We start from the raw sequence: 20,611 nt of genomic DNA, 5'->3' as shown, positions 1-20,611 counted from the left end.
GTGCGTGTGCAAATGACAAGCTGTTATACATGATCACGTCCCCTACCGCACAGAGATTGAATCTGGAAAATGTCCCCCCACTGTTCAGATACAATAGATAATCTATCCACACCCTGTACCAATTGGCAACTGCCAAGGGGCAGGCTGCTCCCCCAACGCATGCTGAGTGTGGGCGGGGAGTACACAGGCAGCCCTGCCCACCCTCCGGATGACACTAGCTGGGGAGAAGGGGGAAGGAGGAGCTGCTGAGAGCTCAGCTGTGAGCATCTGAACCTGGATAGTCCTGGGAAAGGCAGGGATCCCGGCACTACATCCCAGAGAAAATAGGTGCTCTTTATGGCATGTGGCTGGTAACTTTTTTCCTGCTGTACTCTTTGCAAAAAGGTATGTCCCTTCCGGGGGGGGGGGCTTTTTTGTTTTTTTTGGTGTGTGTGGGGGGGTGTTACTCTTTGACCAGGGAGCTCTAGTCCTGCGCCTCCTGCGATTTTTAAAAAAGTGACTGGCTGCCCGGGTGTGCTGCGGGCGAAGGGGGCGAAGGGACGGGCTGGCCCTGGCCGGGCAGAGCGGTGTCTGCGCCCAGCCCAGTGCTCGGACCAGTCCGGGAGCCCGGCCCTGGCCCCGCACCTGAGCCGAGCCGATCCCCACGGCGGCGGGGGCGCTGCTCCAGCAGCTGTCCGAGCAGCAGCCCCCAGCCGGGGGTGAGCGGGGCAGAGCCCCGAGGGGCCAGGCTGATGGCAGGGGCCGGGCAGCGGGGGGCAGCTCCCCACGGGGCTCGGGGTTTCGGGCTCTCGCAAAGTGGCGCTGTGAGCCCCCCCGGGGGAAGCGGCGCCGGTTCGGAGCCTGCCCTGGGCTGCTGCGTTTAACCCCTTCGAGTCCCGGGTGTTGGGGGGGGGGGCAGGAGGAACCACTGTCGGGCTGGTCCTGCTCTGAGCAGGGGCTTGGACTCGATACCTCCTGGGGTCCCGTCCGACCCTGATCTTCTCTGGTTTGTGGGGGAGGTTGTGCAGCGTCCTCCCCAGGGTCAGCTCTGACTTTCCGGGGGGGGCAGCTCCCAGCCCTGCTGCAACGACCTGGATTAATTCAACAGTTAATGATGGTGACGGTGTAATTGCAAAGAGCAGGAGATGGGGGGGGGGGGCAGGACACAGCTCGCCAGCGGAAGTACCCAGGGGCTGGCTGGGTCTCTGGGCTCAGGTTGCCATGGGGCTAATCAAGGTCCAGGGGACGGGCAAGCCCAGACCTGCAGCCCCGGCTGCAATGCACCTGATCCCGGGGAGGGGGCACTCCCCCCCCCGCCCCTTTCCCGGGGTAGGACCGGGTCGGTGGGGCTCTGTCCGGACGGGATGCTGAGCCCGGGGACTATGGGGGTGCTGGGGGGGGGGGGGGTAGCGCTGCATTTGTAAAGATCCCCCCCGGCTAATCACGGGGAAGGGTCTCTTTGGAGGGGGGTCTTTGCTTCACTAAAATAAACAAATCCCCTCGAGACGCTTACCCGTGGCTGGGCGGAGGAGGGTGTTTGGGGAGCTGGGGAGCACACCGCTGGCATGGGGCCCTGACTGCTCCCTTCTGCCCCTTTGCAACCCCCCGCCCTGCATCCTCTTCTCCCGGGAGAAGGCAAGGGGGGGGGGTTGGAACCTGCTGCAGACAGAGCCCGTGTGGCCCCATTACAATGGATCTGGGCTTTCGAGTCGGAGCCGAGGTGACGCCGCTACTTCTGTCTTAAGGACAAAATCGAAGCCCAGGAGCCCAACTCCAAGAGTTTGCTCGCGGAGGCTTTTTAATGGGGGCAGCGGCTCCTTGCAGTGGGAGCTCCGAGCTGATAATTAGTGATGTTAACTCTTTGCAGCCGCTGAAATCCCTACTGTAGCCTCCCGCGGGGGGAGACATGATAAAGCCCCATTCCCCACACCGCTCTCCAGCCCCACAGAAGCGCCTTAATTACATGAATATTAAAATGTTGTCTAGACCTAGCCAGCCTCTCTTTGGGCAGGCAAGATTGCAAAGGCTAAAGCCCGTAGCAGGACTTTTTAAAAGCTTTGTTCTGTTGTCCTTACTTCCCAACGACTATCGACAGCAATAGTCTAATCCCATCAAACAAGCTCAATCCAGGGATGCTTTTACATCGCATCCTCTCCTCTAGCAATGCTACATTAAATGTAACCCAGCGGCTTGATCCCTCAGATTGGGGCAAAAAATGACTGTGAAGTAAGTGTGTCAAGGAGACCCAACACTTGATTCATTGTAAATTGGGGATGGCTAGCCTCATCCAAATCTGTCTGTGTGGTGCTGGAAACTGCGGTCCCCAACTATAGATGCAATTGAAAAGGAAAGACATCTGCTTGTAACATTGGTAGTTAAATTACAATCCATTTGTAATAATATTTCATTGGTGTTAGCTAAAAAAGCTACCCTGCTCTGATTTTATAGGGGTTTTTGTTTGTTATTTTTGTAGTAAATTACCTTCTTATTTATGTAGTAAATTACCTTTTTATTTATTATCTGGTCCACGAATGTAATAACAGAAACGTCCATGTTATGGAAAATGAGCTACTTTCAGCTTATAAAACCTTTTCTTTAATAATCGCTTTCACCCTATGAAAACAGCAAGAGGCAATCTTAGGAAATAGGTAGCGGTAGTGGGCTGCATCCTTAAATCCGATTGTTATTGTCTATGAAATACCCTTTTATTTTAATGTTAATTATATGAACATATTTACTGAGATTTAATGGGGCATCCTGTGTGGTTGTGATAGTCAATTATTTAATCAATTATTAAATATGAAATAGTCTTATTAAAGCCAGAATCAGTCTGTGTTTGGGAGCTTTCGACAAAATTGCTATTGTTGGACATGCTTTTAGGAGCTGCTGTACTGAACATGGAAGCATCTGCTTTGCCTATATTTGCATGTTCGCTGTGTAAAAAGGAAAAACCAAAACCAATAACCATCCAAGGCACTAAAAGTCTCTCTCCCCCCAACATTGAAAATAATAAAGCCAACACAGCCCATTATTATTTGTGCACATTTTCAGCCCCCGCCCCTCAGAAAAGAGTCTCTGCTACAGAGCTCTCTCTGCTGAGAAGAGCAAATTAAAAGCCTCCATTAGCACTACACCTTATGGCCTCATTATTTTTTTTCTCTTTTCAGTTCAAGAGAGATTTTATTTTTAAGAGTCTCTGTGCTGAAAGTGTTAAAGTGGAACAATTCCAGAGAGAGGACAGTAATACAGTGGAAGTTTCATTATAATAGGATAAAAATTGAATTGCTTAATGCATGATAAACCTTTCCGATACTTAATTCTTCTAGGTATCAAAGCACAACCATTTAATACATTTCTGCTGTAGAACAAGAGCTCAATTAGAAACAAAAAGCAAATAAACATTTGATCCCAGGGACCACTAAAGTTTAGAAATCCCTCAGTAGACTGTAGCTGTTTGTTTATTTTTTTAGCTTATAAAATAAAAATAGGCAGTTAACAGGCGGGGAGTTGAGCGAAAGAGGGCTTGGTGGTTGATTATACAAATTAAAGAGCAGCCATAACAATGAGAGGGAGGGCGATGTAAATTGGAAGCTGTATGATCAGGAGGAGGCTACAAGTCAAAATCTTGATATACTTAAACTGGGGGAATAATCTCCCTGTATGATTTTGCTGGAGTTCTCTGCCTGCTGATTTGTGATGGTGGCATTTTGTGTACGCTGTGTTCAAATATTAGAAGCAGGGAAATATGTTGCTTCCATTTTTTAATCTCTCCCCCTGTGCCCCCCAGTGTGGTACGACGCTCATTTATCTTGGAAATGAAACGTGGAATCCACGAAATCCACGGAGGTAGAGCTTGCAGTACTGAAATCCTGGCAGTGCCCAGCGTCGTTATTTTACGACACCAGGGCCATGATGGCAACTTGCTAAGAGACCAGCATCTACGCCTTGCTCAGGTCTAAAGCTCTATGTGCCGTAAATGAAGAATCAACACATGCAACCCTGATATTTTCTGGTACTTGTGTTCTTCAGAAGGGAATAGCAATCATGCCTTGTCAGTTTGCCCGTGCTAGGAGCCTTTGTCCTCACCCAGCTTGCAGAGGTTGGCAGTGGGTTGTGAATTTAGGTATCCACTGGCGATGCTTTGAGCACCTACAAGACACCATATGGGTTCAATGTGGTGCCCTCCTTTCTGCCTGTGTGGCACTGAGGTGCACCTGCCTCGTTTGAACCAGCTGCTGAGCTCAGTGTGAGACTCAAATTGGAGGTGTCTTTGTGGAAAGAATTCTCCTGACATGGAAGCGTGTGAATTTTGAGCTGTATGTTGGATAATGTGAATTCAGCAGACTCCGAAATAGGCAGGCTGTTACATTCAACTTGCTAGGAGAGAATGAAGCACAAATGTATTTGATTATTTCAGGAGACTTGGAAGTACTCTGCTGGTGAGTTTACACAGTGGTTAGTTAAGGCCCAAAATTTTATGCACTTTGAAACCAAAATTCTAAGTAGCTTTTTTTTTTTTTTTTTTTTGTAAAGAATCTTTCCTCAGATTCTTAAATTAAAAACAATCCCTCAATGCCCCCTATAGCATTGCAAACACCCCTTGCTGACTAAGCAGTATCAAATATCTAGAAACCCAGTTCCTTGGCCTTTGCTAATCTGCTGACCAGACCAGGAATTACATTTTGAAAGGCCTGTGGGAACCAAAGATAGCCAACATTCATTCTAGTGAACTGGGGAAAAGTACACAATGGAGTGGATTTCAGTACTCCCCTCTGCCTAGTCAGTCTATTGATTCACTTTTTGGTTTATTTCTTACACCTTGTGGGGCGTGTGAGGGAAATTGCCCTCTCTGCTTGTAGAAGTGTGCAGGCTTAGGGCTAATGAAAGTCATGGCCTGCTGGCTCGGGACAGAGCCTAGCAGCTGATGTGCACACTCCTCTGATGTACCACAGTCCGGACCTTAGTCCAGTCCTGAGCCTCCCTTGATTGGACACTTGACCTGGTCCTGAAATGTGTGTTGGCTCAGTGATGTCACCAAATGTCCAGTGGAGACTCCGGTGAAACTTGCCAGAGTTGCTGCGTATGTGACATAAGCAGAACTTGAAATCAGGTCTCCAGAGATGAAAGGCTGGTGCATTCACCCCCACTCTGGCTCAGCGTATTCCCTTTGTCTAGTTCTGCGTGTCCCCCTCGCAATATCCCGGTGTAGAGGGAGGAGGTGGAGCATTGCGTTTCAAGCTCCTCTTTTGGTTAGGTTTGCCTTGCAGAGGTAGGGCGCCAGGTAATGGGCATGTCCTTGGAGAGTTGTTGTGTTTTCTGTGCGGGGATTGAGGGTGTGCTCGTTTGATCAGAACTTGGTGTACGTGCTCCATCTGGTTTGGGTGTGTGCAAATGGCACCTGCAGAGACTGTGACTTCTCAGCTATCTGGAAGATGGGAGTTGAGTCTGCTCTGCCTCTGTGCTGATTTGGGCTGTGAGCCCAGCGTCAGATCTCACCTTTAGGTGCCACTGGAACTAGGATTTGGGGTTCAGTGGTGCTCTTCCCTCCTAACAGGTGCACAGGCCTCAGCATGATGGGGGGGGGGGCATTGTGATGCTGGGGGGTCCTGACCATGTGTAGTTAATGTTTCCATTCTATCCTGCTAAAGGGTAGGATGGCAACTCCAGGTGCATTTGGAGTCATTGCACTTGACCCACTAAATTCCTCTTGCATTTTGACCTGGACTCCATATTCTTTCACTTTCTGTCCTAAACTCCTACTTTTAAAGCTCCTGTGTGCATCTTATCTCCGAGTATACAGAAGTGTGTGGCTTGTGTGAAGTGCCTTGGGAGGAAAGGTGCTGTGTGAATGGGGTGTTAGTGACCGCCACCTCTTTGAGCTCTTGGGTCACGTATGGTGGGAAAAGCCAATGCCTTGAGCCTGAAAGCCACATACTGTACACACTGCATTAAGCGTTTAAAACTGCACCTTTTTTGTTGAATGCACATGCTGAAAACTTCAGCTTGCGCAGTTTCTTGGGCAGGACTCAAGCCTGAACTTCAGGTGGCTCAGTGATAGGGTTGGGGTGGATTCATGGTCACTCTGCCATGGCTTCTCATTAGAGTAAATGAGTGTTTTCCAGCCAACGCAGCTTTCTGCAGTGCCGAGAGCGGCTCTGCTTCTAAAGATAGTGCCGTTTCAAGAGTCCAGCGAACAAGACTAGTAAATATTGCTAAGGGATGATAACAAAATGACTCACTTTTCCCAGCTGAGATGGAGGTATTAATATTTCAATACCCTAGGTTGTAATTTACTGTGATTTAAGAAGATTGCACGGTGATAACTCAAAACAGATACTCCTCAGTGCTAGCTAGGCACAGTCCCTCTGCATACTAGTCCACCTGTGCCGCTCTCATCCAGCAGAGTTCAGGTCTGCAGCACTCAATACATATGGTCTCCCAATAGGAAACTGGTCCATTTTCACCACGCCCACCCCAGCGTTTGAGGGCTGTATAAATTAATGCCCTCAATATTTAGGTTAGGGTCAACGCATGTGACCAGATGCCAGCAGCGATTTCTGGTTTAAAAATATTGCAGTGCTATTTCTAAATTTTTAATCTCTCTCAGTGATTTGGAGACAGTTTTATGAAACATGGGATTAGGATGGTGCTCAATGTTAAATGGTAAAGGAGATTATATGGATTTAACTCTATGCGTCTGTCACATAACTACTACCAATCCCATAACTTCCATTTTCTATTAAAAATCCATTTTCCCCTTTGACCTGAAAAAGCTTTGCTGGTAATCTGAATTTCTCTCGTTATTTATGAGGTATTTTTCCATTCCTCCCCCCACCCCTTCTGTGTATCCAGCATGCAAGGGTGATGTCTGCAGAGAACATTGTTCTCTAGTAGGATGATATCTGATCATTGCATCTTACAGCTGGCAACATGTCCTGCAAATTGTGGCTTCCATTAGAGCAGGGATACTCACTTGGGGGTCAGCGCTGTCGATTCTGCCTGCTCTTGGGCAGAGCAAGTGGAACGCTCATGGGGACTAGTGGGGAGCCTTGCTGCAATAGTGCAATGAGGGGGGCTGAGAAAAGGGATGGGATGTGAAGGAGTTACTAGAATCCCCCCTCTTCTCTCACACAGCTAAAAGGCACCTCTAGGATTCCAGGAGGGGCTGTGAGGTGTGGGGGTGGATGAAATGGGAGAGGGACTGTGCCATGGACCAGAGTTGCAGAGAGCTACAGAATATTCATGGTTCTAGGTCCTTACATGACCCATGTAGCTACACAGCAGAAAGGATGTTCTATTTTCTGTGCGCTCTACCTTTAAAGGTAGAGCTGTCTCCATGCCATCTTGTGTTTCAGGGCACATGCAGAATGTTACCACAATGGTAGCACACAGATGCTTTCTCTCTGCTTGTTTCCTTCATCTGATTGTAAATACATATTTTGCTCTCGTGTATGGGCAAGATGAGCGTCAAGAAGAGCAGAAATGCTGATTCCTCACAACAAACCAGCCTTAAGACATTGTATTTTGATGGCTCCTCGGAGCCCCTGTCACAGCGAGGGCCCACTGTGCTAGGCTCTGCACTGCCACAGAACAAAAGGATGGCTCCTGCTCTAAAGAGATTAGATGTCACAACGTGATTGTTTAGTGGCATCGTGCCACTAAAAGCCCAAGTAGCTTTTCAAAGGCCATCAGAGGATCAGCTGTAGATTGTCCTACCCCGTGTTTGTCACAAGTCTCCTAGCATTTGTCAGCCCAATGGGAAAAAATAAATAAATGTCTTTGTCCCTTTCTGTCTGCGCATGGGCTCATTTTGGGGGGGGGGTGAAGCTTCTTTTCTTTACCTGTAAATCTGTTGTTTAATCAGCAGTAACATTCCTAATCAAGTCATCATTGGTACCTACCAGTTTGTAGCCACAATACTGACTGCAGCATACTTGACTTGGGCTAGTAGAACTCTGGGTAGTTTGAGAAAGGAAATTTTGTCGTTACAGCTGATGTTCCTGCTCAAAACATGGAGAGGAACAAGGAACAGGCTGTTTAATGGGTGCTGAGAGAGAGAGAGAGAGAGATTATATTTCCATCTCCAGAAGGATGAAATAAGAGGGGGAATTGTTTAGTGGGTAGAGTAGAGGGCTCCTTGGTTGTATTCCCAGCTCAATGAGAGAGCATGTTCTGGTGGTTACAGCAGGGGACCAGAGCCAGGACTCCTGGGTTCTTCCCTTCCTGGGGTTCCCTCTGATTCACTAAGACCCCATGGGCACGTTACTTCACCGTGCCTCGGTTTCCCCATCTCTATAAAACAAGAATACCTAACTCAAGTCACATTATGTCTAATCTTCTGTGGAGTTGCTCTGATAAGTTCTCTAGAAGTGTAGTTCCATTACTATTATTGTCACCTGCACGTTAAAGTTACTGTTGTGTAAAGTAAAATAACAACACTCCGGCGTTTGTTTTCGCCCCGTCCGCTCAGGAAAGCCTGAGCCAGCTGGTGACGTGACACTTACCCATGGCAAGGAGCGCGGTTCCAAACACCCGTCCTGATGAAAACACAAATATTATTTTTTCCGTGGAGGCTGGTGCTGATGGTCTTCTCACGGCTTTGTGATGTGATGTGAGTTGCTCTGGCCGATAACGCTTTAATAGCCTTTTCTCAAATGAGCAGTCATGAAGCATTCTCCCTGGAGGGGCAGCTAAAAGCTAAGCTAAGAATATTAATACAGATGAGACTCTTTTTTCCCTTCTCCCCCTCTTCTCCCTCCCCCCAAAGTTGAAGAAATTGAGGTGAGGAAGGGTCCCCTGTGACTCATTCTAACCCAGCGGTAGAGTAGTTATTTGCTTATTGGCCCTGCTATAGCACAAGCAGAGGGATCGTGCTCTCCCCGAGAGCTATTAATACCCTGACACCGATCACTGCTTTCTATATTAGTGTCCTTTTGCCTACGTAAAAGTAGTGCAGTTAAAAAATCGGTTCCAAGCGACTTGGCACCTTGACGGCAAACTTGTCCCCTCCCCTTCCAGGTTTGAGGCGTCAGTGGGAAGGAGTCAGAGTGGAGCAGCCGGAAGAAGGAGCTGGGAGGGAAAGGCCTTTCCGCCTGCACCGGAGGAGGAGGAAGGTCAAGGGAGATTTTCCTCCTCTTCCAGGCCTTGGCTGCAGTTTGGGAGACCCAGCTGTGAAGAGCTGCTCCCTTGAAGACTGGCAAAGTCCCATTGCTCTCACACAGCTTCCTGTCACAAAACCATCCCCGCACTTTAGAATTCTGCCTGGCTGTTTCTGGGGCCTGTTGTCTGAGGAGACCTCTCAGGAGGTGTCCGATGGTCCATGGCCGCCTCTTCCCTCCCTAACTCAGCTGGCCCAGGGGGTGGAGGAGGGGACGGACAGGTGACTTACCTGTGGGGAGGCTCTCACAAGGGCATCCTGGGAAATGTAGCTTACATTAGTCGTAGGCATCCTAGCGATTTTGGGAAATTGCTGTCCTGTGAAAGGGCTGGGGTTTCCAGGGCATCCCCTCAGCCCTGGCCCAGCTGCTGAGGAGAGCAGTGACCTATGTAGCTAGGAGAGGCGGGAAGTACCTGGCCACTGTGTCCATACACCAATTTACGCGCTCCGTTTGGGGCTGTTTGCCGCTGCCTGAGGAAGGCTCCCGGGGCATGTCATTGGGAAGCCATTGTTCTGCAGGCAAGAGGAGTCGGATGTTTGCAGTAACTCTCTGCTGTTGGCTTTGGTCTCTCCACAGCACACACTGAAGATGTTGGAACCAGTCTCTACTTTGTGAACGACTCTATCCAGCAGGTGACCTTCTCCAGCACAGTTGGGGTGGTGATCCCCTGCCCCGCAGCAGGGTCACCCAGCGCCGTCCTTCGCTGGTACCTCGCCACAGGGGACGACATCTATGATGTACCGCACATTCGGCATGTCCATGCCAATGGGACTTTGCAGCTCTACCCCTTCTCGCCATCAGCCTTCAATAGCTTTATCCACGACAATGACTACTTCTGTACCGCGGAGAACTCGGCGGGCAAAATCAGGAGCCCCAATATCCGCGTTAAAGCAGGTAGGGCCGTGGGCAGGGCCGGGGCTCAGAGGTGGTGGTGGGTTCTCTGGTGTCCTGTGTTTGTGACGATGATTAGCCCATTTGTGTGTCCCGACTGATTCTCTCCAGTGCCATGGAATTGCCTGAAGTGGCTGATATGGTGAGCTCACTTCATCAATTAACCATGGAAGAGGGTGGCATCAGGGCTCGCTGGTGATTAGGACTGGAACTCTGGGCGCTTGCGTCCTATTCCTGGTTCCGCTGCTCACTCTGCGTGGCCATGGGCAAGTTACTGTACCTCTGAGTAAATGAATACCTGTCCCCTGCCAAGCGTGCCGTGCAGATGTGTGTTCGCTAAGCCTCGTGGCACTTGGAGAGCCTCTGGGCAGCCAAGCGCCGCTGTTCCTGAGCTTGGAAGGAGACCTGAGAGTGAGCTGTAAATGTAGGGCCTGCTCCTGCCAAGGCTTGGGGTGGAGTGTCTCAGCCTCCAGCGGGCCGATGCATACGAGTCAGCGTGTGAATGGGAATAAGCGTTCACAGGATCAGGCCCGCAGGCAGCGCAGTGGCCAGCAGTGAGCTCCAGGGGCCTTCTGCCTGTATCTTCAGTTAATGGGGTCCCTTCAGTGGATTTAGAGCAGTATCTAGCATCTCTTGCCACGTGAGCACCAGCCTCTGCAGAGAGAGCAGGTCCTAGCAAGGGCCCAAAGTGGGCACTGCCTTGTGTGCCAGCAACCAGAACAGACAATAACGTCATTTTTACCTGGTACCTTTTGTATTGCGTCTGCCTTGCAGCCCTTCACCGTAAAGGTGCCAGTAGTGCAGGCCAAGGCGTAAGCCTCTGGGCTCAGCTTTAGCTCATACTCCACTGTGGACGTTAGTCTGTTTACTTGGGAAGTGTATTCGCCAGGGTGTTTGGGTATCGTCTTGCACCATTTCCAAGAAATGGGATAGAGACCACAGAGTTCTGTGGCTTGGGTACAGGAGACCAAGGTTCTAGTCCCATCTCTGCTGCTAATTCTCTGCATGACCCTGGGCAAATCACTTAATTTTTCCTGCCTTGCTTCCCATCTGTGATACGAGGATGATGATACTTACCTGTCTCTCAAGAAAAAAGACTGTGCTAAGAATCTATCAGGTGGGCTCTGTAGCTTGGACTTGGCCCATGGAAAGCACAAGGATTTAGTCTCCTATTAAGAGCTTAGCTTTTCTCCCCATGTATTGTGCCAGAGAATAGAGCAGACAGCCTGGGGTGAAACTTGAACGTGTGACCTCTGGGCCTGGAGGTGAGTTTTACCGAGTGAGCCTTCCTGCCATGATGAATACAGTATTTATGGGGATGTTATGGGCACTCCTGCGGGAGTGACCTGTGGAGCCTGAGAGTTTGTGGGCTAAAACGCAGCTGCCATGTGGCATTGCGTGCTGAAGAGGCTTTTCCAGCAAGGCCGTGGAACTGGGACTGTAATGGTCTATTGCAAGAGGATCGATGGATGTCCGCGTAGACAGATAGTAGATATGAGGGCAGGGTGTTGGACAAACAGGAGGCGGAGTGTCAATAATGTTTCAAAAACTGCATCCTACCCAAGCCAAGAACAAACAGTAATTTAGGCCACTTGCTGGTCAGGAGAGCTCTGCAGAGTGATTAGCAGCAAAGAGAGCTGAGAGCCATCCTAGTGCTGCAAACTGGGGATGGCTCTGGGGGAAGCTGATAGTAACAAGAGACCATGGGTCTCCAGGAGTGATCCCTGACTGGCAAAGGCCAAGCCCCTTCAAATATTGGGAGAGCCAGGCCCTGCCATGTCCCACTGGGACAAAAGCCTCCGTTCCATCCACCTGAGAAGATGCCCCGGAGCAAGGCAGGAGAGGAAGGGTCATGGGGCTTTCCCAGAGGGCTGTTGTGCTGGTAGAGCCCAGCCAGCTACAACAGTGGGTTGTGGTTCTAGATGACAGTGCAGCTAGGTAGATGTGGAAGAGTAGATGCAAAAGTGACTTCTTCAAGAAGGGCATAAATCCCATTATCTTCCAGGGACTAGGACCCGCCTGCAGCAGAACAAGTGCTTTATTCACCGCAATCTTTGAACCCTTCTGGAAATGGGACGTGGGTACAGAAATCTTTGTGGGGTTAAACTATATGACCCTGGTGATCCCTGCTAGCCCCCTATGGTTCTGTGATTGCTAACCAGACGTGTGTCTCAGTGATTGAAGTAGCAGGACAGCAGGCTTGGAGTCCAGGGTTGGGGAGCAATGGAGAAAGCCAGGGGCATCTTCTCTTCTCATTCATGCCACTGAGATCTAGAATTGCCAGACTGCATCAAGCCTGTTGTGGAGATCAGACACTGGATTAGATGGACTAGTGGCCAGAGCCAGATGTTTCAGAAGAAGGTGCAAGAACCCATGCCGTAGCTAGCAGGTGTGGGATAATCTGCCCCGTGAAGGTCTCATCCTGACCCCCGTAGTCAGAGATGGACTCCAGCTTTGCAGCATGAGGGTTTATCTTCATTCCCAAACTCCTGGATAGTCTTATATAATTGTCCAGTCCTTCAGCAGGTCCTCCCAAGGGGGGAACCCCCCCACACGCTTCATTAACCCCCCTTCCTAAGCCCCTGTATCTGCATTGCAGGCTCCAACCCAACCACCCCAAGACTTCTAAGAAAACAAAAGGAGGAGGAATATAGCCAAGTGCTGCTTTCCAAAGTGATTATAGTAAATTATTGACCAGGCTGAGGAGGGCTAATAGCCCAGGAATGACTTCATTATGTAACCTATTAAAAACAGGGCTCGCACAGAGAACACAGACGAACAGACTAAAGGGTGTTTTTATTTTAATTCATTATACTGCAAAGTAAACTGGCATGAAACCCCCTCCTGCCCAGAGAGTGAATTATTTACCAGCATTAGCAGTTAAGCTCTAAACCAAGGCAGACGGGAGTGAGCAATTCGCTGGGTGTATGTTTAAGGGAGGGGAATGTAAATAAATGTTTATCAGATGTGTGACATGTTGCAGCTCGAGTCAACCCAGCTCTGGTGGAGACTGAGCTTCCCATCTGTGTGGAAGTTTAACTGTGGCTGTCTAATAAGTAGTAATAACACCTAGAGACACCAGGTGGGTGAGGTAATATCTGTTATTGGACCAACTTCTATTACCTCTAACATCCTGGGACTGACAGCTACAGCTACACCGCATACAACCAATACCTGGCACTTCTGTACAACTTCTCAGCCATCCGACAAAGGAGTCGTCATCCCTATTCTACAGATGGGGAAACTGAGGCACCAAAGTGCAGTGGCTTGCCCAAGGTCACCCAGTCTGCCAGTGGTATCCAGGTCTCCTGAATCACAATCGATGCTCTGTCCGCTAGGCCACGCTGTGAAATGGCTCCCAGCAGGGATGGAACCAGTGTGGGCCGTGTGAGGCTGCGGAACCAGGTGGTGGGCTCTGTGAGCTGGCATGAGGCAGGCAGAGGGTGCTGTTGTAACTGATGCTTTCCCAATAGCCAAGATGGGTGGGTGCCTGAGAACAAGAGCAGCTGGCCCAACTCTGCTGGCAGCTGCCTCCCTGCTGCAGGACCCCCTCTCTCAGCCCTTTGAGGGTATCCAACATTCCAGCGGTTTGCTTAGTTTGCATCAGGCATGGTGGCCACATGGCCCTGATTCTGCTCTCCAGATGGATGAGCAACACCCCTGCAGTCAGGTTTCCAGAGTGAATACTCGCATCTGGGGTCCAACATTCTTTTCCTGTTTCACCCCCCCCCAAAACCCCCAAACCTTCCAACTCTCTAGTAATGACTTAAAATGTGCTGTTTCTGCAGACACTCCCCCAGGGGCCGGCTGTGCCAGGGTGTTCACGGAAGCAAAGGCTGGGAGTGGCAGATTCAATTTCGTTGTTGTTCCCTAGGAAGTTTCTAGAGGTGAAAACCCATCTCCTGTCACAGCTGTCTGGCCCTGCAGGGCAGGGTTCCTGTTACCTCCCTTTAGACACTGAGGTGAGGTGACATACCCAGGGAGATGCAGCGAGTCAGTGGCAGGGCTGGAGCCCAGGAGTCCTGACTCCAGCTCCCTGTTGTAAATACTAGACTTACTGCACCCCATGGAGTGACTGTAGGCTGCTGCTGTACAGTGCTGTGGCTTTCATCTCTTGTATGAAGGTGGGCGTTGCAAGTCTGAATTGGCTTTCAGCTGGTAGTCCAGGCCAGTGCCACCCCTTCTTATTCAGTAGGTACCCATGGGAGCTCCTCACAGGATTCCTCGGGATGTCACTGGGACAGCTCAGTCCATGACAGTTATTTGCGTTTGGCTTTAGGATAGTTGGAAACACTTAGAAATAGAAGTTGGGATTTTTGCTCATGACTGTGCTTCTGTTCCCACCTGTTTCCTTTATGCTAATCGAATATCCTCTTGTCACTGAAATCCCGTCTCCAAACACTCTTCTTCTGTAGCCTTGTAATGGCAATCCCCTGAAAAAGGCTATTTAAACCAGCAAACACACAATAAACTGAAATGTAAAGTTGAAAACTTGAAGATTTTAGAGAAGAGGCACCAGGAATGATTTGAGGTCTGTATAACCTGCCTTCTAGTGAGGGACTTGCGATGCTCAATGTGTTCTTAGTTTGCCCAAGAGAAGGGATAAGGTGAGTTGATCACAATTTTACAAGTACATGGGGCAGAGATTTCTGATAGAAAACAGCTCTTTAATCTAGCAGAGACAACATGGTCTAAGCTGCAAGCTGAGACTAGACAAATTCAGACTAGAAATAAGGTGCAATTTTTAACCCTTAGAACAACTTACCCAGGGATGGGCTAGTTTCTCCATCACTTAGACTCTTTAAATCACGACTGGCTGGGTTTTAAAGGGTCCAGCCTAGCTCAGGCAGAAGTGACGGGCTTGGTACAGAGATTCCAGGGCAAGGTTCTATGTCTCTGCTCAAGCAGGAGGACCGGCTAGGTGACGAGAAGGGACACTTCTCTCCTAACCATCTAGGCAGGAGAAAGCAGCTCCTGTGTAACTGACATGGCTCCTGCTCACCAATCCACTCTGGTCCTCGAGCTGCTCTCTGCTGCAGAGCAATGAGTGTGTCCTCTTGGGCCTGCCTCCACCAGCCCTCTGCCTTCCCCCAGACCCCGGTCATCTGCTATGTTTGTCTCCTGTGGGCACAGAGCATGCCCTCCTACGCACCTGCAAAGCACCATGCACATATGTATCAATACCAGGTGAGAGGGAGGTTTGTCTGAACTGTAGCCCCCTCTCCACCCCCCCAACATTCATGTGCGGGTGGCTTGTCAAGCCAGCTGGTGCCCTGGATCTGTGCTCTGAAGGTGCGTTGGCTGCTGACCGGCGGCCTTCTCAGCAACTGCTCGGGTTGGGCCAGCTTGTCACCTATTATTTCACCGCAGTTCAGCACCTCCTGCACCAGACTGCTGGCAGGTTTCACCGGGGCTTCCTGAGGGAGGGGCTGCCACTTGCCTCCAACCTGTGAGCAGTTTTCTGTCTTGAGCTCTTGCAGTAAAATTGTCAAGTCTGAAAGCTGGGCACTTAGAGGGGAGGAATTTCAGGCAGAAGCAGCATCCCCTTCTGTCTTACTTATTAAATACTCCTTGGGCCTGTTCAGAGGAAACAGAGTCCGCACCTGCCAACAGATATGTTCAGTGCTGGAAGCACCCCCTCCTCCCCGTGGCTGTTGAGAGTTTTCTACTAAAACACGCATTGGATTGTTGCTGTTCTGGCCGGGGGGAGCCGCAGATGACCTGGTGATGTCTGTCTGTCTGTCTCTCTCCAAGGGGGTGAATAATGAGAAACCAGTTTCTTTTGGGGCAGGCATGTTGTCATGACAAGATCACGCACCCACGTGCTAGCCTAATATTAAATGGAAAATATTTAAACATGACCAGTTCTTGCTGTGTCTGCCTGCACTCCCTATTGGCTGCACTGACGTGTCTCCTTACCAAAGAGACCGTGGGACATTCAGCCGATCAAGCAAACTGATCCAGTGCTTCGTAGAGTTCATTAGGGCTGCTACTAGTCTGGATAATCCCTTGTTATTTCCCCAGAGAGAGAACGCTGCAGGGTGGCCAGGGCAAGCTGTGGGCATTGCTGTGTCGCACTGCAAGGGGAAGCGCTGTCTGCCCTAGCGCCCTGGGCAGACCCCACTTTGGGGAATTGCATTCCCCCTCTCTTCGGTTTCAATAGGGTACCATTTTCTACCTCCCTCCTGTGCCCTAGTGCTGAGCAATGCTGACGCACGCTCAGCTCCTGCCCAGACCCAGCTGCATTTCAGCAAGAGGAGAAATTATTCTTCCCTGCCTTGTGCAAGGCCTGCCCCGCTGAGGAGCTGGCTGGATCCGGAGAGCTCTGGGCACCTGTGGCCCCTGCAAATGGGAACCCCTGCCCGGCAGGAAGGCGGGTCCTTTTGGAGGAATTTGCCCAGAAAGAGCAGGGATTGTCGGCTCCAGGCCTACGCTCACTAGAAGTGTGAAACATGCACTATTCTGTGGGATTCTGCCAGTCCCTGCCGTGCTCTGGTGCCCGAGAAGAGCTACTTCCTCCTCCCCAAATGCTGCCCTGTGCCTTGCTGGGCCGGCCCAGAACCCTCACATGGTGGTGGTGGTGGTGGGGGGGGCTGGGAAGTGCTGCTCTGCCCTGCAGCGAGCTGCCTCCCACCCCAGGAGGGCTCTTCCCATGACTTGACAGCGGCCGGGGGGTGGAGGGAAGTGGAAGTGGCTGGGGGCTGCGAGTGCCTGGGAGGAGGTGCACCTGGGATGTGATTTGTTGCAGTGAGGGGATTGCAAGGGCCATGCTGCTTTCAGTGGCATGGTGGCCCGGGAGGAAGTGACCCCATGGTGTGTCGCTATGTCCTGCTGTGGGTTGTACCGAGAGGCGTGGGTTGGTGTGGCACCTCCTTACTGGCCGACGCAATCATTTAAATGCCCCACTTCAGAGCCGTTCCCAGAAAACGATACTTCTTGGCATCTCTCTCCTGTTTGGCCCCCGTGAGCACATGGGATGTTGAGACCCCCAGACACATGTGCATATGTGAATTCGCTCTCCCTCCAGCTCGTCCCTTGTGGCAAACGCTGGAGCTGCTCAAAATGTGGGATTAAAAAACAATCTTTGGGAACTGTTTAAATTAATGTGTTTGTGCCCGGTGCAACTTGGCATCGGTGCGTTGATCGTCTGCTTTTCTTTCTGCAGTTTTCAGGGAACCTTACACCGTCCGGGTGGAGGATCAAAGGTCAATGCGTGGAAACGTGGCTGTCTTCAAGTGCCTCATCCCTTCTTCAGTGCAGGAATATGTTAGCGTTGTGTCCTGGGAGAAAGATACTGTTTCAATCATCCCAGGTAAGAGAGGAGCAGGAGGGGGACCCTCCATTCTCCCAGCGAATACTAACTGCATTGCCATGTGCATGAATTGTTGTACATGGAGCTCTTTTTGGTTTTTCTCTGTCCCTGGGCCCCAAAAGCAAGGGGGTTTGCTGATGAATCATCTTAGTACGCAAGCTGAGCCTGTGGGCTGGATTTACATTGGAAATGAGCGGGGTTTGACTGCGCTGTGTATTCGGTGGCGCCTGTTGTATTGCCAGGATTGCAGTGTGTGCTTTGAGGCTCCTAGGTGCATAAAACTGAAGTGTGACAATATGTATGTGTCTTCTGGGTTCTCCCACCCACTGGTGACCTTGCCAACCTGGAGGGTACGTGACAGTGGGGAGTCAGGCAGAGGCACCCTGTGCCGTCCATCTCCACGTATTCCTGCTGGGAGTGGGGCGTGACAAGAGTAAATAAAGCCTCTCTCATGACTCTTTACAACCCTTCCAATCAAACACTCTTCAACTCCTGCCAGCACAGATGTCCATGGCCCACGTGCTCCCTGCCTCCCCCCTGTGGCCCTCGCAGTCTGTCAACGCGCCCAGGGAGCGTTCGTTAATGGGACAGTTGCTGTCCTTTAAGACTTGTGGGCAAGGAGACGCCATAGAGGAGTAATTAACTCCGGTCTGTCTCTGGGGAGGTGATGGTGCAGAGAACGTGTGCTGCCTGGCAGGGTGGCTGGCGCCGACGTTCCCCCTCCTGGGGTCTGGGCCGGTGGCTGCTGCGGCTTGGGGAAAAGTTTGCTCAGCTAGTTTTTGATCAGAGGCCGTGTTCCTGTGGCGCCTGGTGCTGAGGAATCCAGCTCCTGGGGCCAATTCTGCGCGGTGCTGAGCTCCCCTGATTCCCCGAAAGCCTAGTAGGAGGCGCTCTGCTCCGTGCAGGATTGGCTCATTGTGGAGCAGAGTTAAAGCCTCTATGGAGAAGTGCCAGGCACCGCTGAAGGCAAGTGCAGAATGAGTCCAGGCCCAGGTTCTGGGGTGTTTGGACCCAGAGTTTTGGTGTGGCCCGTTGCAGTGATAAGGGCCTGCTGGGAGGTTAGGATCCAAATTTCCCTGGCACTGGGTTTTGGGCCCATCTTGGTGGGGAGTGGAAAGGGGCAGGTGTGATGGCTAGTGTCTTCCACTCCTCAGTGCTTGGGCCTGATTCTCATTAGCAGAGGAGTCGTGGTTGTGTGGGTGGGCCCACGCACCTGAGTTGTGTCAGCCCTCGTATGATCCTCTGGAAAAGGGTGCGCTCGCTCCGCAAACTCATCAGAACTTCAGCCGGGCCAAGCGCTTCATGCACAACTACTACTTTTATTTATTTATTTATTTATTTATTATTTTCAAAAAAGTGCAGATTTGGCAACATCAAAACATTTCACAAATTCACGGCTAGTTCACCAGATTGTTTTGGTTGGAAACAAACAATTCTGAAGAAATAGAAATATTTTGTTTCAACGTTTTCAAAACAAAATGTCTTGGTGTTTTGGTTCGTAGTGACATCATTTCAAAACATCCTTTTTAAGTATATTTAACCCCCCCTTCCCGAAGCATTAAAAATGTACCACATTGGAATTAAATGTTCTGTGCTGCACTGCACTGAAAAATCTGTTGTTTGCCCAGCTCTGATCCAAATCATGCCCACGTCCCATGAGAACCCCATGGGAATTGTAAGGGGTGTGTGTGTGTGTGTGGCATGGGAAGTTACCTGGAAGAGGAGGCTAGCACCCCCTCCCCCTACGGTGATCTTTTTAGTGAGCACATTGTTGTTTGAGGAGAAGAACACGAGACTGTATGAAGTGCTCATTGATTTGTGAGCAAATCGCGCACAGAAACAATTGTGGCTTTGCTTCGTTGGCTAATGCTCTGGTGTGGTTTGTAGCTGGCTCTTGGACTGACAGCGCAGCGTTTGCAGTGAGATGTTGGATGGCAGAGTTCACTGGGCGATGTGCAAAGTGCTGCGCTGTGCTGAGTGTTCGCCATTGGGCGTGTTTCGAGCTGCCACCTACCCTGAGATTTATTGGTTGGTTAGTAGAACGTATCCCTGCTGCTCCCATAGGTTCCACCCCCCAGCGAATGGCGTGGTGCCACCCAGCACTAGTGGCAGGTATAGGCTGGTCTCTGGGGGGCTCCTAGTGTTGCAATGGTGTTCCTAGCCTCTGTTTGCCAGAAGCTGGGAATGGGCGACAGGGGATGGATCACCTGGTGATTCCCTGTTCTCTTCATTCCCTCTGGGGCATCTGGCACTGGCCGCTGTCAGAAGACAGGATACTGGGCTGCATGGACCTTTGGTCTGGCCCAATACGGCTGTTCTTATGAGTGTCACATCTAACCCTGCTCGCAGAAGGTCTGAGACATGTTGGTTCAAAGGCCAGTAGTCACTGGCCCTCTAGCGCTCCTGCTGGCGCCTTCGCTGCGGAAGCATAAGCAGAAATTCTGAATGTCGCCTGGGCATGGGTGTAACCTGGTTACTGTGATGTGGGTGACCTTGAATCTCAGAGCTAGGGCTGGTGATCTTGACGAGGGTCCCAGAGCGGAACGGGCAGGTGGAGAGGTCAGTGTGGACGTTCCTCCGTACCGGGGTGACCTTCTGACTCTCTGCTTGGAGATGGTATTGATGGCAGCGCTGGCCCTCCCGCACAGCACGTGTAAGCTAGTAGTAAAGCCATCGATACTGCTTCCCCTGGGGGATCCGGAAAGAATCAAAGGATTTTGCCCACGGTGAGTGCACTGTATTTGATATTTGCTCACAGGTCAGTAAATACTAGCAGCCCTCAGGGGCTCGGTATTGCTCTAGTTGTGACGTCACGAAGAGGCCGAGCATTTTGCTGCTTGGCCGTCCGTCTCTGGGTGTTAGTAAAGTGCTTCACACCATGCACGCTTAACTGCCCTCAGAAGGAATGTTTCAGTTAAGTGCTCGCCTGGTGAGCACCATGTGGTTACTCTGAGGGCTAGATTCAGCCAAACTGGCCATGGAGATGCATTTTAAACCTCTCTGCATCACCTTTCCCCCCCCCCCCCCTCCCATCTCCCGGGAGGGCAGCTGGCTTCCCAGTTGGGACTCCATTGACTCCAACCAGCAGGTGCAGCCCAAGGTGCCGTTCAACGTGATGGCCCTGTATCTCTCATGTTCCATTTATACCTTCGGAGCTGCACTACAGTGAAGGAACGTCAAATTAACTAGTTTCAGTTAAGCGTCCCCCTTTGGTTACTGGCGCAGATCCAGTGCAGTGAGTGATAGTTGTTGTCTGGTGGCTCGTCAGGGC

General features: G+C 50.7%; 1 protein-coding gene across 1 annotated transcript in view; it reads left to right on the top strand.

The window, feature by feature from the left end:
* The first annotated feature begins 326 nt into the window (after window positions 1-326).
* Window positions 327-20,611, top strand: part of DSCAML1 (DS cell adhesion molecule like 1) — a 273,736-nt gene continuing 253,451 nt past the window's right edge. Inside the window, exons 1-3 of the mRNA XM_054049478.1 lie at window positions 327-384; window positions 9,714-10,031; window positions 17,194-17,340. Coding sequence (XP_053905453.1) covers window positions 342-384; window positions 9,714-10,031; window positions 17,194-17,340 — 508 coding nt within the window. The 5' untranslated portion in view covers window positions 327-341. The remainder of the gene's footprint in view (window positions 385-9,713; window positions 10,032-17,193; window positions 17,341-20,611) is intronic.

This window comes from Malaclemys terrapin, chromosome 15 (genome assembly GCF_027887155.1).
Source record: "Malaclemys terrapin pileata isolate rMalTer1 chromosome 15, rMalTer1.hap1, whole genome shotgun sequence".
In the NCBI taxonomy this organism is placed as follows: Eukaryota; Metazoa; Chordata; order Testudines; family Emydidae; genus Malaclemys; species Malaclemys terrapin.
The sequence above is the reverse complement of the archived record's forward strand: the minus strand, read 5'-3'. Positions and strand labels throughout refer to the sequence as shown.